Source organism: Phacochoerus africanus, chromosome 1 (assembly GCF_016906955.1).
Source record: "Phacochoerus africanus isolate WHEZ1 chromosome 1, ROS_Pafr_v1, whole genome shotgun sequence".
NCBI classification, from domain to species: Eukaryota; Metazoa; Chordata; class Mammalia; order Artiodactyla; family Suidae; genus Phacochoerus; species Phacochoerus africanus.
In genome coordinates, this window is record NC_062544.1 from 282,047,902 (window position 1) to 282,066,594 (window position 18,693).

Here is an 18,693-nt window from a genome sequence, read left to right on the forward strand (position 1 = left end):
AAAAAAAAAAAAGATGAGTTTACTGTCAAGACAGAAAACGCTGAGCGGTCCCCTTGTCCCCACTTGTCAACACCCCCGGTGACTAGATCAATAAGGAAGAGCATGGGTCTTGGGCACGTCTTCTGCAAGATGGCGCCCATCCATTGGCCACCCAGGAAATGGCAGAGACCGTCCCGAATGATGCCGAGAAGGAAGGATGAGGAAAACTGCTCCAGACAGAATGGCCGCAGCAGAGAACTTGTCTTTCCCACTAACTTTTCCCAGAGTGAGGCCCTCTGAGTCCGCGCCTCAGTCTGCAGCCCTGTGAACTTATGTCTGTGAAGACTCAAGCCCCCCCTTACAAGTAGGACACGCTCTTACTACCCGACCTCACGAGCACAGCAGGGAAAACCACTAGTTTTCAAGTCTCCAAAACTGTGCTGCCCGTGGCCGAGCTTAACTAGGAGACATCTTTCAGGCCAATCAGACTGAGACCCCTGAGGAGGAAAGGAACAAATGTAATGACAGCGGCAAAGTTCCCTGTCCTGGAAGAAGACATAAAGTCTGACCGAAGAAAGCAGGAAAATACACAGCAAATCAAATTTCAATGCATCAAAGTAGAAAGGTGTGAGAGGCGCCAGGCTCAGGGAGCCACTTTCAAGCGTCAAACGTTGAGTGTTCCACGGAAAATGAGAAAACCTGATGCTACAAGATGCTCGGCTAAGATCCTATTCTGTAGGCAGTGGCTGGGCAAAGCAACTCTTCCAACACGTAACCCATAGGGCATTTGAACCGTCACTGTCCTAAAACTGAGAATTTTTTATTTTAATTTCAACCCAGCAAATGTTTACTAACAGCCACCTCTGGGCTCAGACCATGGGTCTCTCTAATTATTTTTAACATTTGGTTCTATCTGGGGTCACCTCGTGAAGGGAAAATAAAGATGAATGCAGATTAACTGATCTGGTGTCATCAAATAAAGTGACATGAATTTTTGGAGTTCCCGTCGTGGCGCAGTGGTTAACGAATCTGACTAGGAACCATGAGTTTGCGGGTTCGATCCCTGGCCTTGCTCAGTGGGTTAAAGATCCGGCGTTGCCGTGAGCTGTGGTGTAGGTCGCAGACGCGGCTGGGATCCCGAGTTGCTGTGGCTCTGGTGTAGGATGGTGGCTACAGCTCCGATTCGACCCCTAGCCTGGGAACCTCCATATGCCGCAGGAGCGGCCCAAGAAATGGCAAAAAGACCAAAAAATAAATAAAAATAAAGGCATTAGTTAAAAAAAAAATGACATGAATTTTTGTTTGTTTTTTATGGCCGCACCCACGCAGCATATGGAGGTTCCCAGGCTAGGGGTCGAGCCAGAGTTACAGCTGCCAGCCTATACCACAGCCACAGCAACTCGGCCAAGCTGCGTCTGCAACCTACACCACAGCTCATGGCAATACCAGATCCCTGACCCACTGAGCGAGGTCAGGGTCCAAACCCGTGTCCTCATGGATCCTAGTTACATTTATTACCACCGAGTCATGATAAGACCTCCCAAGTAAATTTTTTTAATGTGTGTATATATATATATATATATATATATATACACATATATATATATATGTATATATATATATATATATATATATATATATACACACACACACACAAGAAATCAAAAGATGGGTCAGAGAGTTCCCATTGTGGTGAAGCGTGTTAAGGATCCGGCATTGTCTGGAGGTGCGGGTTGGATCACTGGCCTGGCACAGTGGATTAAGGATCTGGTGTTGCTGAAGCTGTGGCATAGGTCGCAGCTGTGGCTGAGATTCAATCCTTGGCCCAGGAACTTCCATATGCCACCAGTACCATCCCAAAAAACGAAAAAAAAAATACACACACACACACACATATATATATGGTTGGGGTTTGGATTTAATACCTCTCAGAACACAGAAAAACAGCTATCTAACTGATCCGTCACCTGGAGGAAACTCCAACACAGAGGATGAGTCTGGCTAAGAAAACAGCCCTGAGGGAGGAAAGTTGCACAGGCCTGGCTTATTGGCCCATGATATGTGAACTTAAACAAGTTGCGGAAACTTTGTTGATTTAACAGTCCTCACCCATAAAATGGGTATAATCTTTTTTTTTTTTTTTTCCCTTGGCCATGCCCGCAGCATGCAGAACTTCCAGGGCCAGGATCAAACCCATGGCACAGTAGTGACAAGGCCAGATTCTTAACCTGCTGAGCCACCAGGGAACTCCAAAATGGGTACAATTGTAATGCACCTCACAGATTTAATGAGGCATTGGGTAATGTATTGCATCCTAAAATCTATTAATAAATCACCATGTGTCATAGTAATATTACTGTCACTCCTCTGGGAGTCTCGTTCCTGCCCTCATCCCTTGGAATCTTTTTCACTTTTGTTGGACCTTGAACTTCTCTTAACCCATCTTCACAGGAACTAACACAGTCCATGATGAAGCATAAATACCAAATAAATGGTCCTGCTGGGTTTCTCCACCTTGAGAGCACTGGTTTAATGATCGGGATGGCCTTGAACTTAGGCAGGCAAGAATTCCTCCCATTCCACTCCACAGGCCACCTTTATCCAGCGCTGGGGTTTCTGTTTTCATCTCCCTGGACTCTGCAACCAGGCAGTGGTTCTCAGATCAGAATCTCTTTAAAATATGGAGTGCTGGACTCCACCCCCAGAGTTTCTGATGCAGCAAGTCTGGGTGGGACTTGAGTATCTGAATCTCTAACAAGCTCCCAGGTGGTGCAGATGCTGCAGATCTCAGGGCCCCACTTTGAGCATCAGCCCACCCTGGGGGACCCCTCGCCCAACAGACTCAAACAATAAGTAAATGACTCCAGGCGGCCTGGGCACTGGGCTGGGAGCAGGACTCAGGATGCGGCCCACAAATTCATCCTGTTCCAGTGGCAGGGGGCTTCCAGGTGGACAGCATGGAATTGCCCCGGCCTCCTGGTGGGCTACCAGGATTTTTCATTGCCTGTGGAAGGATGAAGGATGCCCAAGGCAACCTGCCTGAGATCCAGCAGAGTCTCTGAGACAAGGATGCTGAGATAGAGTAAGTCAGCCTACCCTGCATATGATACTGCCTGCTTGGGATGGGACCCTGTGTGTCTCTTGGCTTAGCGGTCCTGTCTACAGTGGCTCAAGCCTTAGGAACACACAGGGAAACAGCTGCTCCAGTTGGGCTTCGATGACATGTCTCCACTGCACAAACACTTGGGGGTTTCTTGTGTGTGAGGCTGGAGTGAAGAAAGAAGAAAGGCGAGGTGGCCGTGGACCGCTGAGGCCGAGAAATGATGTCCTGTGTCTACACCACGTGCAGTTTGATGAGTGTCTGCCAGAAGTATGTCCTTGATATGGCAGCTGCCAAGCCAAACCTACAGTTACATCCCCGTTGGCTCACAGGGCATGGTTCCTTTCACTCCCGTTTTCCTTTTATTATTCTCATAGCACTTTATTGTAACGGCCCCAGATCTCAATTCACCACTGGTATTTCATTTCAGGGTGTGCACATCGGGGCTGAGGTTTTGGTTGGGAAACACAGTGCCTCCCTCCTCCCAAAGCCTTGGCCTTTTCCTCCGAGGGCAATGGACGATTGGGACCGTGGGGTCCATTCCCAGGTACCGTATCCTACGCGGCAGGAGCTGGGTCGTGTTCTGGCAAAACCCAGGCTGTAGAGAGAACTCTTCCTCAGGGAGGCATCTGCAATGGAGCAATGAGGGACCTCAAAGGTAGGCGCCGCCTGTTCCAACCAAAGTTCGATTTCTGATTTACGTAAATTCCCCTTGAACTTGACTTCAAGAGCAAAAGTTTGCTGCATGGAAGTCCAGCACACAAAAGCGCAAAGCAAGAGCAATTAGAAACAGCTACGGGCTAGGGGCCAGGACTTGCACTTCTTTTCTTGCTTTAGTCCCTCACTCCCTGGCAGCCCTGGCCTGGGGCTCCCAGGTGCTGAGCGAAGCAGCCACCATCTCCCGGAAGATGCAGGAAGGCAGCGCGGTCCGGAGCTGCCGCCGGATCCCTGGGGCGCATGCGCAGGAGAACCACACCCTCCTCGGTGGTGTCTCAGCAGGAGCCCCTTCAGGGCAGGAGGCGGGTCTCCATGACGTTGGCCTCCGCCCCGTGACATCTCGGGCCGGCTGGTCTTCAGAATGAAAACAGAGTCAACGCAGGTCTGTGCTCCCCTTTATGGAGCTGGAGCTGCCACGTGTGAAGAGCATGCAGGAGGTGGCCAAATCTGTGGATTTGATCCTGCCTGCCCACCTCTTCTAACCCTCGAGATGAAATGGGCCTTAGCTTCACTGATGAATTTTGAGTTTTTCCTTCCTCCACCCTCCTTCAGGCAGCCCATTACATTCTGAAGAGCAGATTAACCTCACCACCCACCCTGCAATATTTCTCAAGGTCACAGCCTGAAGACCTGGTCTGGTGATCCATCAGTCTGACCTACGACCCCCTCGACCACTACCCAGCCAGCCAGGCTGAGCCCCTTCAGACAAGGAACTGGCCACCCCAGGAAATGCTGGTTCAGAAATTCAAAAGAAACGGCTCCACGAACCACTGGCCAGCATGGGGAGGGCCAGGAGCACCAGGTGTGGTCAGTTTCTGGTGTCCGTCTTTCCAGGCCATCACACTCAGTGACTTAACGCAATGCCAACTGAGGCATTTAAGGTATGTCATGATGTGGTTAACATCTATAATCCATGGATGTTAAATAAAGGAATCCTTGATAACACAGGTGGGCCCCGTCTCATCAGTTGATGGTCTAAAGGGCAAAACCTGAGATTTCCCTAAGGAAGAAGGAATTCTGCCTCAAGAAATGTTGCATCTCCTCCTGCTTGAGTTTCCAGCCTGCCAGCATGGCCTACAGATCTCAGACTTGACTGCCTCCACAGCTGTGTGAGCCAGTTCCTTAAAATAAATCCCTTTAATGTATATCCCATTGGTTCTACTTCTCTGGAGACCCCTGAAGGACACCCCAGGCCTGGTCCCACACTGGTCTCCAGCAGACACTGAGCTCAGGAAGAAAGGGCAGAAGCCTCTTCTACAAAGAGGCTCAATACATGTCACCCTCCTGTCTCCCCAGAACATCCCTGGCGGGGTGGGGCAAGGATGGCACTTGGTGACCAGCTGGCATCTATAACATGGCTCAGTTCTACCAAGCCATGCTCCCTGCTCCCTATTCCACTCCAGGCCCACAATTTTCTGTCGAGGAAGCGTATGGCTCTGGTTCCCATGCAGATGGGGTCACCAGAGCTCTCCTCCTGGCATCCCCAGCCAGGCTGGCACCATGGCGCATCCAGGAGGAAGAAAGGAATGATGACACTGCCAGGAGGGTGGAGGGGGGAAGGGGAGTGGGATGGACTGGGAGTTGTGGGTTGGTAGATGCAAACTATTACATCTAGAATGGATATGCAATGGGGTCCCACTGTAAAAGAGTGAAATTAAAACAAAATGAAGTAAAATAAAGGGCATTAGGACAGGGTTGATGCCCCTGGGTATCTGACTCCAAAACACATCCTGGATGCATTTGCTCCAAAAGCTAGAACTGCCTTTAAGGATCCTATGATGGGAGTTCTGAGCAATCTTAGAATTCGTGAGAGCCTGAGAGCAGAAGTTACTGATGCTTTCATCGTCCCCTTGCGAGAACACTGCCCACCTCCTCCCCAAATGCTTCCATGTCCCAGGAAAGAGGCCCTCAGCTGAGCCCTCGGCTTTGCACCTGCCCGAGAGGAACGACCAAGGAGCCTTCCCCGGTCGGCCAGCGAGGGATGTGGGAGAAACGTCCCGGAGGAGGCCCATGTCTTTCTTAGACACTGAAGCCCCCCCGGGCCAAGCTCCGGGTTGCCTCAAGCCCCCCGACCCCATCCCCGAATCCTTGTGGTGACCACCTCAGGCTGGGAGGGCGGCCCAGGGCTTGGCCGGGAAGACAAGTGCACAGCAGCTACCGGAGGAAACACAGGCCAGCGAAGGAAACAGTAGGCACATCTCCCTTATCGTTATTTATTCATTTATTCATTTATTTAAATGCAGTGAGAAGGAGAGAGAGTTTTGTTTCTGCAACACTGTTCTCACCTCCTCAGTCTTCTTTCTGAGGTTTGCTAAATCCAGGCTGGCATTCCTAGAGCTGGTCGTGGGCCAGACTCTGCAGAGAAGGGCCAGGGCATGGCTCACTCGAACTGCCAGCTGGCAACCAGCTCCGTGCCCTTTGCCCAAAGTGTTCTCTCTCCCGCTCCTCCTTCCTCCTCCTCCTTCTCCATCTCCCTCTTCCCCACCATCTCCATCTCTAGCTCTCTCACAAACTTTCCTTTGCACACACAATCTCCTTCCCCCTTACACCCCCCCCCCCCCACATACACACACACAGGCTGATGAATTTCCTGTAGAAACGAGCCTCGGAAGAAGAACGCTTTAGAAATGCATCTCGCTCTTCGCGCCCCATCGTGCCTTCCCTGGCATGTGTGGGATCACGTGACACCATCAAAAAACAGAATCCATCCACATTCCCAGGGCTGGTCCCGCAACTACCCATCCATAGAAACACTGCCCCATTCTTCAGAACAGGATCACCCTGCCTTCCTCAAGTCTCAGAAATAGACACCACTACTGGTCAGTGGAACCATTCTATCCTCAATGGACGGGAGTCACCTGTAAGATATTTATATGCAATGATGAACTTGCCCTGGGGGCTCTGTATCTGGGACCCTATGATTGCATTTTTCTGCCATGGTCCTTTCAGAAGACCAGGAATGAGTCCCCTGATGAGATCTAGGACGGGCCTGCCTTGGCCTGATTCCCATTTAAAGGACCAGTGTCAGTAGCAGATATGCACCATCAGAACCACCAACCCCACTTTCAAAAAGAAACCCGACGCACAGAGGTGAACTGACGTCTCAGAGCCAAGGTAAGCCCTGGCACCTCCCACCTCTCTGCCTGGCACATCCAGCCTCACTGTTGACATTCCCTCCGAGGTCTGTGACTTGGCCCCTTCATCGACACCACACTAGTACAAGTTGACGCAATGGTTTCCAGGGCATATAAAACATGACACTTATAAAAAAACATATTAGCATTCAAATATATAGGTAGCAAAAAAAAGGGGGGGCCTATTATAGCTTCCAGAGGCTGGAAAAACACACTGGGTGTGGAGTCAAACGCCCCTGGTTTGACTCCAAACCCTGAGCTGCCTTAAATGATGATCTGGGTTGGCCACAAAATGCCTGGATCCAAGTCTAAGATTTTTCATCCATCAAAGGGGGGATAAGCTCTCCTCCCAGGGCAGCTTAGAACCCTGATAGGCCACTGGGTGTAAAAGGGGCTTTATACACAGTAACACATTCAAAAAAAAAAAATGGTGAGCTCTTCTTGTGACTCTACAAAGACCACGCAACATTTAAACACAATGATTCTTCCTCTGTCCTGAGATTTATATTATTCTTCCTGCACACATATGGGGGATTATATCATAACTGAAATCGACTTTTCTTTTCAATATGACATCAGATGAGGAATTCCGCTTGTGGCTCAGCAGGTTAAGAACCCAACTAGTATCCATAAGGATGTGGTTTGTGGTTTGATCCCTGGCCTCACTCAGTGGGTTAAGGACCCTGTGTTGCCGCCAGCTGTGGTGTAGGTCACAGATGAGGCTCGGATCCCACGTTGCTGTGGCTGAGGTGTGGGCCTCAGCTGCAGTACCCATTCATCCCCTAGCCTGGGAATTCCCATGCGCTGCAGGTGCAGCCGCAAAAAGAATCAACGCAGAAACTACAGATGAAATGCTTGTGAAATGCCAGGGACAATACCTTTGATAATTCACTGATACATTCGATGTGGCAGCAGCATTATAGTGACAAATTAAGCAGAGTTCATACCTATAGGTGATACGGGTTTTAGGTGTGAGTAAACATGAGAAGAAAAAGGGAGCATTCAGAGAAGGTGACAGAGGAGAGAGGGCTTTGGGGGCAGGGGGCACACTGCAGGACACAGTCCATCAGTCCATTAGCAAAGCCATTTGGCTGGGACATCGCGGTGCTGTCTGGCCACTAGCTGACACTCTCCCTCCGTAAAAACGTAAGACAGCTTGCCTTCCTGGGCAATAAAAACCATAGAGATGAATTCTGCCATATGTGGGCCAGACCCCTCCCTCAAAGCCCTCCCAGCTGGGAAGTGGAATTGAACTTCACATCTTCAAAGCGAGGGCTCGGTAAATACACTACTGGTTTTACAACTTCAATCCTCAGCACAAAACCACAGGACACATTGTCACAGCATCGCCCAGCGTTACCGTGCACGGCCTGGTTTTCTGGGACCGTCCTTGGGGGAAGCGGGATCCGACATCCACCTTGCCTTTTCAAGGGACAGACACCCAGAGGTGGAGTTCCCCTTATGGCGCCGTGGTAACGAACCCGACTAGGATCCATGAGGACGCGGGTTCAGTCCCTGGCCTCTCTCCGTGGGTTAAGGATCTGGCGTTGCCATTGCCGTGAGCTGTGATGTAGGCTGCAGATGCGGCTGGGATCCCACGCTGCTGTGGCTGTGGTTTAGGCTGGCAGCCACAGCTCCACGTTGACCCCTAGGCTTGGGAATTTCCATATGCCGAGGGTGGGACCCTGAAAAGACAAAACATAAAAAGAAACCCAAAGGTTCAGGACAACAAGAGCTGGCGGCAGTCTCCTTACCTTGAGCCGTTCACCTGGTTAGGGTTACATTCCATCTTGATGGTGACCCTGGCTGGGGGTTGAGACAGCCAGTCCTGCTGAGGGACGCGTGGGCTCATCTTGGATGTCTGTCCATAGTCGCCAGAGGAGGACGCGGTCATGTCTGTCTTGGCCACCAGATGCGGGGTGCCGTAGGCGCACTCAAACAGGGACTGGTCCTCGCTCACGACAGATAACGCTTCCTGAACAGCCAAGGAAATGTACATTCAGGATTCTCCGAGGGACAGTCATGTTTCCGAGAGTGGGTGACCTTAGAGTCATCTCTAACTGGGACCCCGTTTTAGAGAGTTTCCATGGCACCCATCTCTACCGTGCAGAAGAGAAAAAGTAGCTGGCGTTCTTGCCCCAAGACCTGAAGAGGTGGAAGTGGCCGGCCTCGAGAAACTTTTGTGCAGGTCTCCCAGTAGCCCAGGCTAGACTGCAGCCGGGCCGATAATACCCACTTTAATCTCGACTCAAGGAAGTGGAATTTCAAAGGTCTTAGGAGACATCCAATTGCATGTGTCATTATTTGACAAATGCAATCTATAATTCAAGCAGGCAGGGTACAGAATGATCATGAAGATTAAAAAAAGACGTGTGACGGCTGACACCTAAGCATCTGGCAAAACTGCCACATGCCCAGGAGATTTTAGGGAAGAGCTACTTAGAAGAAGTGAGGGGGAGATGAAGCACCAGAAGACAAACGGAGCAAGATACGAATTTTTCCACGTCTACGATATTAGCTGAAATCGAGTTTCAAGTGGGGTTTCCATGATGTTCCATGATGGCAAACATCTGGATGATAAATGAACCAAAAAAAAAAAAAGCTGTGAATTAGCCAGATGCCTCCAAATACCAGGATCTTTAAAATATCTGGATCACTGAGGAGCTCTTTTTTCCCTTACTTGCAACTCATATCTTTGCTCTTTTGGCATGATTTGATGAGAAGAAAAAGAAATGTGTCATTGTGGGAGCATTCCTCCGTGGTTTTAAGTCAAAGCAGGGGTTAGCCAATGGCTAGGCTGACATTCTACAGCCAGATCAGCAAAGGTAAATTGGATTTGGAAATGCAGCTACTTGAGTGATATACCATGCAGCAGCTACACAGACTAACTATGGGACAATCTGATTTTGCTTTTTATAATAGAAAACAAAAATTAAAAGCAGTGGCTCATGTTTGCCTCAGTCCTTGGGCACCTCAGCTGATGAGAACCAAATGCTGTTTGGGTAGCAATTTTTTTTTTTTTTGGCTGCGTCCATGCTATTCAAAAGCTCCTGTGCCGGGGATCAAACCCACACCAAAACAGTGACAACGCTGGATCCCCAAGCTGCTAGGTGGATCTCGTGGGTCACCTTTTTTTTTTTTTTTTAATGAAGACTCTGGAGCCACTGGGGACCTTCTAGTTCAAACTTCTCATCCCCCCGATGGGAAAACCTAAGATCCAGAAAGGTCTGGACCTCGCCTTGAAGTGAGCTGCCCAGGGGACTTACAGATGACCTGGCCATGTTTTATCATTGCTCCCTCCTGTCCGCACAGCCCAAGATGCTCCTCTTATAGGTCTCGGTCTGGGATATGTGTCTACATAGTAGCCCTCCCTTCTCATTCTTTGAGTTGATATTTAAATAAGCAAGGATGGTCCCCTTCCATAAGACAGCCTCACAAAGCAGCCTTTCGAAGGGAAGCCACCCCCCCCCACTTCCCACCCAGACCTATCAGAAGCTTTCGAGAACACGTGCAAGTTCACAAAGCGCTCCCCCCACAACCCAGCTCATACACCATCCCTCCACCCCCCACCTCCCCGGGGACCAACCTCCTTAGGGTTGCCCACGTGAACTTCACTGCCAGGCACACTCTGCTATGAATCCCTGAGCAGGGAGACTCACAAAGATCAAGTTCAAAGCGCTGGCTCTCGGAGGGGTGGTCAGGTGTCTGAGCATGGATTACACTCCCGTCCCCCTCTACCTCCAATGTCTCTAAAATCCCTTAGAATCGCAGCCCTGTGACAACTTTGGGAAAGAGGAAGCGGGGGGGGGGGGTGTTAAAAACACAAAATGCGCAAAAGGAGTTCCTATTGTGGCTCAGCGATAAGGAACCTGACTAGGATCCATGAGGATGAGGGTTCGATCCCTGGCCTCCCTCAGTGGGTTAAGGATCTGGGGGGTCCCATGAGCTATGATGTAGGTCACAGATGTGGCTTGGATCCAGTGTTGTTGTGGCTGTGGTGTAGGCCAACAGCAGTAACTCCAATTTGACCCCTAGCCTGGGGACTTCCATAGGCCACCGGTGTGGCCCTAAAAAGAAAAAAAAAAATGCACAAAAGGATCAATTAAGCCAGTCAGAGAGCCAGAATCAGGTACAAGAAAGGGAAAAAAAGTGAGGCATCTTGAAGACCTAGCAAAAATAAACACACCGACCGAGAGGTAGCCATAATCTGAGAAATGGGCAGGGTAGATGTCAACGGGGTCTGGACTGCGTGGCTCTCTCTTCTGGTCGCAAACGGAGTGAGGGGACAGAAAGCGTCTAAACTCACAGGTGGGCTGAAAAGTCCAATCAGCACCACGGACTTAGCGTGGTCGTGCTAACTGAGAAAGGCAACATTAGAGCTTCTTCAATACATGTTACATGACGGGGTCTCCCTTCCTCCAGCCACGCTGGAAGGAACGGTTCTAAGTTCTCAGGACAAAAAAACCAGGCTGAAGGCTGCCCCCCCTTCTCCCGCCTGGTCCCACAGAGCGACCGAGCCTCGGAGGGGAATAACACGCTATGCGCGTAATGTTAGCGTTGGCTCACCAAGGAAGAGAAACGGGAATAAATGGGCGACTTGAATCAGAAATTGGCAGAAACAGGTTACATGTAAGAGACAGGCTAGGCTTTAAATTACAAATGAGAAAGAAAATGGCTTCCCCAAGAAAAAGAGTCACAAGGTTAAAATGTCAGTATCTTCCCAAGATCAAGTAGCATTTTCTTGCAAACATATCCAATGACCAAGTACATGGAGCATTAAGATTTAAAAACTGGACCCAACTACGAGAACTGAAACGAGGCTTCAGCGTGTGTTTGAAAGGGGAGGAACCCATTCTCACATCTGGCAAAGCATTATTTCACCACATGGTTTTTCTAAAGAAAGAAATCAAAGTTAATTGAGATCGATTCAGAAAAAAAAAAATTTACAAAAGCAAGAGATAAGGGGGAGCACACATCTCACCTTCCTATCTTAAAATTCTCCTCCAGGTTCATACTGGGTACAAACGACACAGGCCACACACTTCAGAGTATTAAAAGCTGCTTTTGTGCACTAGAGGAGAAGCAGGCTAAAAATAAGGAGGGTTCGGGATAAACATTTCATTTCAAGAGCAGTGAAGAAATACAGTCCATATTCTGGAAAGACAGAGCATACCCCAGGGGGATGCTAATTAAAACAAGACGGCCAAGCACCTAGAGTTAAGTACAGTCAGGAAAAAAGGCAACAAATAAATAAACGAAATCTCTCTCTCTCTCTTTCAAGCTCTCTCTCTCTCTCTCTCTCTCTCTCTCTCTCTCTCTCTCTCTCTCTCTCTCACTCACACACACACACACACACACACACGCACCATCTTAGCAATATGAATACTGGAGGAGTAAAATGAAGCCAAAGAGGTGGTTTTCAGAGATTTGCTTGGAACAAGGATGACCAGTCAACTTAACTTCTGTTCTTTGGAAGAAAACAAACACTAGATACCAGCAACATGACTGTGTTCACCCCCTGACTCTGCATATTACATGCAGGTGTCATCATCTCTTTGGCTGGGGTGTGAATGACAAAGGCTGATGCAGAGCATCCTCCGGTCCCAGCCGCCCTGGGACGTCAGAGCGGAGACGGATCAAACCCAGGAGGATTAAAAGCAAAACGGAGAGCGGCGTGCATGCAGGCTGGTAACCAGAACAACTCCAGCTCTGCGAGTGACTTTTCCTGGCCTTGCCGCCTGGCTTCCCTCCTCATCCCTGGCCATCTCACCTACCTACCTGCCTACCTGCCAAAGGTGTCGGCAGAGGCCTTAGGTAACCTGCATGGCTTATTCCCTGAGAACCTCCAGCCAGCCGCAGGACTTAGGGATGGCTTTGGTTGCTTTGTAACAGAGAAGTCAAAAAAAGTCTAAACCTGGCAGAAACACGGCATAATAATTTAATATGCCTGCCTCCATGTTACTATAAAAAGATCTGAACTTTAGATTGGTGTGTGCTAGTGTGTGGGGGTGTTTGTTCTGTAGCTCCAGGAAAGTTTGGATATTCTGATGTGGCAAGTGGCAGGCTCCCAATGCCGTTTTTTATGAACTTTTGAAAAACACATAAATTCTAAGCAAATTGCCCCCAAACAAAAGGGACTGTTGTGTTAATATATGGTGTTTATTATTTCATCTGAATACTGAATGCACCAATAGCGGATGAGGATAATTCCTCTGGATTTGGGTCCAGGGGTAACAGCCGACCGAGATTTTCAGAAAGTCAGAACTCAACTCGATTAAATTTCATGCTGCGAGACTAAAATATGATTCTGTTTTTAAGCAACAAGATTTGGGTACAATGAAGGATCCAAAATGCTTAGATTTAAAAAAAAAATTAAAAGTCAAATGCACTATGTAAGCATACCGCAAAAGATTTCAGCGATCTTGAAACAGATGACTTTTTTTTCCGTAACAGATGACTCTTTTGAGAGGCTCCTATGTTTCAAGCGAAAGAATTACAAAATAAGGGTCTGGGCTCAATTTTGCCTCTAACTTTTGATTCCATGGTTCATGAAGAATACTGAAATGTCAATACAGAGAACATACTTAAATTTGCATGAAAATCTGGGCTGGGCATGGTTATGTGTTAAAACTAAGGCAATCTTAAAGAATGCTCAGCTCTCTTTCACAGCTGGAGCCAGTGAAGCCTACGGAGGCAAATGATCCTTAAATAGTTTTCCAAAATCCACAAGATGGCCAGAAAGAGATGTCCAGAAAACAGGGTTCCCAACTCGATTGTCGGTTTCCTCAAGTCTTATATGCCTCCAACCCTTACAGAGAATAAATGGGAAAAACTCAGTGCCACAAGCATGTGAAGATCATGGTCGGGCTTTAGGAAAAAAAATCCTTAGAGAAGAACTTGCTCCCATACTACACTGTCCATTTCAGGAAGCCAAGGTCATCTTAAATCAACATTCTGCCTTTTGTCTCCCACCTAACCAAGCAGAATCTGCTGCATCACATACCTGCTCATGCCGTGAGACATCTTTTAGCCACTTTCTCTTGACTCATAAACCACTGGTCCATGGCATAAGAAGCCAGGTTACCTTGGTAAGCATTTTCCACGCGGTATCCCCTTAAATCCTATGTCACTGATTTTAAGATATACCATGTTCACATTTCACCTGCTCTGAAGGCTGGCTGCCTCTCACAGTTGATGTCATGTTACAGGTGACTGGCGGCACGTCTTCTCCTTTGACGGCAGGTAAGATCGTGGATTGTTTTATCATCAATGACATCTTTGATGAAATATGGTCATTCTGTCCTGACAAGAGTCCTATCAGGTCAGGTGTCATTTCGGCCCAAAGATGAGAAAGTGAGATTGAGAAGAAGAGCGGGGTCCAGGTGAGGATGGGGTGCAGCAGGGTTTGTATGGAGGAAACCAATCACTCCCTGAGGCTGGCCACTCACCACTCTGTGGGTGTTACCGGGAGAAAGAGGTGGGGCTGCGTTTCCCCACCATCACACGTCACTGCTGGGCAAAGAGCAGAGCTGACAGCAGAGATAAGAGACGGAACCACAGAGAAAGACAGAGGCAGGGGGAGGGAAGAGGTGGGGGAAGGGTGAGGGGAGACAATGCCCAGAATCCCCGGACTTAGGATGGAATCGAAGGGTCAGGGGAGTAAGAGGAAAGCCTGCTGCAAACTAGGAAGGAAAAGTCTAAGTACAAGACATTCTCCAGGGAGCCTGACATTGATGCAGCACTGAGTGCCAGGTACATTCAATATGCATTTAAGGCCTTTACGTATCTCTTACCTGATAGTTTAAAACAACAATCTGTTCTTTTCATTGGTTAATCAGTAATTCAGACTCAGAATGATGGCCGTGTATTGGGGTGTCTTCACTGCAATGGAAGAATGGGGCAGGCAGGAAGACCATTTATAAACACACTAGAGGAATTCCCGCTGTGGCTCAGTGGAAACGAATCCGGACTAGGACCCCTGAGGATGTGGGTTCGATCCCTGGCCTTGCTCATTGGGTTAAGGATCCTACACTCCCATGAGCTGTGCTGTATGTCGCAGACATGGCTCGGATCTCGAGTTGCTATGGCTGTGGTGTAGGCTGGCGGCTACAGCTCCGATTCGACCCCTAGCCTGGGACCCTCCATATGCCAGGGGTGCCCCCCCCCGACAAAAAAAGCAAAATAAATACACTAGAACCAGTGCCACTTGGCAGCCTTAAATGGACAACTGCAGCCCTAATGACACTGGAAAGCTATGTACTAGGTTGTCTCAAGCCCAAGTGCTTATAGCTTCTCTTTAAGTCAGTGTGCGTGCGGTAGATGCTTCTGGAATGTCTGCTCTTAATCACACTTAGAAGAGAAAAGGGAACACAGACAAAAGAGGCAATGGGCCGGGGGAGGCCTCCACCCCACCTGTACATCAACAGGCTAAAGCTTCGGGCATTTTACTCTCAGTGTGTGTGTTTTCGCATTCAGATATTGCCAACATCTCATGTGACTGGAAACTTCATCTGATCAGTTGCCTTTTGATTACAACACAAAAAAGCCAAACATTGTGAGTTAAAGACATCTCAGCAGGCATCATTGTTTTCTTAATTCTTCAGTGGAGGAAATATTAAAGTCATGTATTAAACGCAGCATCTAGCTTTGGGCTCACGTTTTTCTCATTTAACACACTGCTCTTTTAATCCTTCAAAAACATAAAAAAATCTTGGATTGACCTCAAAGGAAAAATCTACATAGGCAAATGAAGTCCATCTAAAGAGCGTATTTCTCACCAATGTGGCATCGCTTCAGTATCAAACACATTTGCAACTGCAGCACCAGCCCAGCACTAAGGAAACGACCCCAGGACTGCTGTGGAGACGCACGTGTACAAGGTGATTCATATGCATACACACATGCATACATATACATGCATGCACACATGCATGCACACACACACAATACACACATACATCTATTCATGTATGTACACATGCACACACAGGGATACATATTTATATACATGTAGTCATCATATATACACATATTCACACATATACACATGCATACATACATTCATACACATACATATTCAAACATACAATACACATTTACACATATTCATGTACATATCCATTCATACACACACATGCATGCATATTTATATACACATAGGCATACATATATACACATCCACACGCACATGCGTACATGTATTCACACATAAACATTTATGCGCACATACACACACACTCATACACCTATACATTTGCATATATCCATGCATACAAATATAATCATATACATACACACATATGCATAGACAATACATGAATATATGCATGCACACATACATGTGTATTCATATACATATTTGTACACATACATATTCAAACACACATATTTATCCATGCATATCTGCATTCATACACATACATGTCCACCCATACACACACATACAGCCTGACACTTGAATACACACACATATACCCATGCACTACATATTCATACACATGTATATATATGCACCCATCCATCCACCCATCTATCCATCCTTACTGCCTTTGCTAAGTGAGAACTTCAGAGCACCTGTACATGGTCCCTATCGGCCAGCAGACCCACTTGGGCAGATGCTGCCTAAATGAATTAGAGAAGCAGGACTCTTCCCTTTTCACCTTGACTTGGTTCTATCTCAAACTCGAAGGTGTTTTCCCTCCGCTCAGAAAAGAGTGAGCTGGAAACCAGTCCCTCCACGACCTTCAGTCACATTTCCCTGCTCTGAACTCAACATTATTTCTCCTCGACGCTGACAAGCCTCACCAGCCCTGGGAATTCTCTTTGCTCACATACTTCTTCCCCCAACTCCTGCCTTTACTAAGTTATGAGTATTTTCAGGGCAGGATCCTGTGTGTGTGTGTGTGTGTGTGTGTGTGTGTGTGTGTGTGTGTATTGCTAGCATCCCAATAGCTTCGTAACATTACATGTTTGTTGATGCTTGTATTAACCAAAGAACTAAGTCATGAATCATATGAAAGCCCCATCATAATGCCGTAAATCCAAAAACTTCTTCATGTCAAAACCAGGGACTATATATTTGTGAGGTGCTCTGTGCAGCCACTGCCAGGAGCTTGGAAGCCAATCACTACTGGCACTATGTCCTCAGTCATGTGATCATGGAGCACATTATTGCAGGGTTTGACCTTAAATCGATGTAGGTTTAAAGTAGGGACTCTATACAGCAAGGGAACCTACACAAGATGCACACTACCAAAGCAACACCCTCAACTGGGAAGCTGAAATCCTACAACTATTGGCAAATTGGCACTTTGTAGAAAAATTTCAAGGAGAGAATAGTTAAATTCCACATAATTGAAAACTAGATTTAAATGAACCTGAAGAAATTAGAGTGGGATGGATGGGGAGTTTGGGGTTAGTAGATGCAAACGATTCCATTTAGAATGGATAAGCAATGAGGTCCTGCTGTACAGCACAGGGACCTCTATCCAATCAACTGGGATAGACCACGATGGAAGATAAGATGAGAAAAAGACTGTATATATATATTGCCCTTCAGAAAAGACTTTGCTGTACAACAGAAACTGACACAGCACTGTAAGTCAACTATACTTTAATAAAAAAAGAAAATAAAAAAATTTTAAAGATACATGCACCCCAATGTTCACAGCAATGCTATTTACAATAGCCAAGACATGAAAGCAGCCTAAACGTCTACCAACAGATGAATGGATAGAAGATGCGGTATTCGCACAATGGCATATTAATAAGCCATAAAAAAAAGAATGAAATCATGCCATCTGCAGCAATATGGGTGGACCTAGAGATGATCACGCCAAGCGAAATCAGAAAGAGAAAGACAAATACCATGGGATATCACTAATACGTGGAATCTAAAACATGACACAAATGAACGTATCTAAGAAACGGAAATAGATTCAGAGATACAGAGAACAGACTTAATGGTTTCTAAACAGGAGGCAGTATCAGGGAGGGAAAAAATTAGGCATTTAGAATGAACGGGTACACACCCCTATACATAAAATAGATAGTCAGGAGTTCCCATCACGGCTCAGCATCTGACTAGCATCCCTGGCCCAGCTCCAGGGGTTAAAGATCTGGCATTGCTGTGAGCTGTGGGGTAGGTTGCAGACGAGGCTTGGATGTGGTGTTGCTGTGGCTGTGGTGTAGGCCAGCAGCTATAGCCCCAATTCGACCCCTAGCCTGGGAACCTCCATGTGCCATGGGTATGGGGCTAAACACACACACACACACACACACACAAAAGAAGAGACAGCCAACAAGGACCAACTGTATAGCACAGGGAACTATACTCAATATCCCATAATGAGCTGTAATGGAAAAACTATGAAAAAGAATATACATATGTATAACCTAATCACTCTGCTACACACCAGAAACTAACACTAAGTCAAGAATACGTTAATAGAAATGAATGAACAAATGAATGAAGGAAAAAAAGAAATGAGAAACCCAACCCGCGTATTTTTAAACAACTCTTCTGTTTACTTTCTCAGCTCTACGCGGATGCTCTTTGACACGTTTGGAGAGGGAATGAGATGGGACAGTTCACCTGGCCCTCGGCGGGTATAAGGTAGGCAAGCTGAGTAAGTCCCAGGGCTCTTCCTGCACCGCTCACGATACTGTATCAAGAGGCTGGATCTGATGTGAAGGGTTCTTAGCGCAATAAACATATCAACTAAATAAAGAGGGAAGAAGGGAACTTCTCCAGGAAATGGGTAT

The 18,693-nt window shown here is 47.4% G+C and overlaps 1 protein-coding gene across 7 annotated transcripts in view; it reads right to left on the reverse strand.

Moving 5' to 3' along the window:
- The window catches only part of ERG (ETS transcription factor ERG), a 302,582-nt gene that overhangs the window by 63,930 nt on the left and 219,959 nt on the right, over positions 1-18,693 (reverse strand). For all 7 annotated transcript variants that reach the window (XM_047796627.1, XM_047796615.1, XM_047796592.1 and 4 more), the window contains one exon: positions 8,685-8,905. In XM_047796627.1, the coding sequence (XP_047652583.1) occupies positions 8,685-8,905 (221 nt within the window). The remainder of the gene's footprint in view (positions 1-8,684; positions 8,906-18,693) is intronic.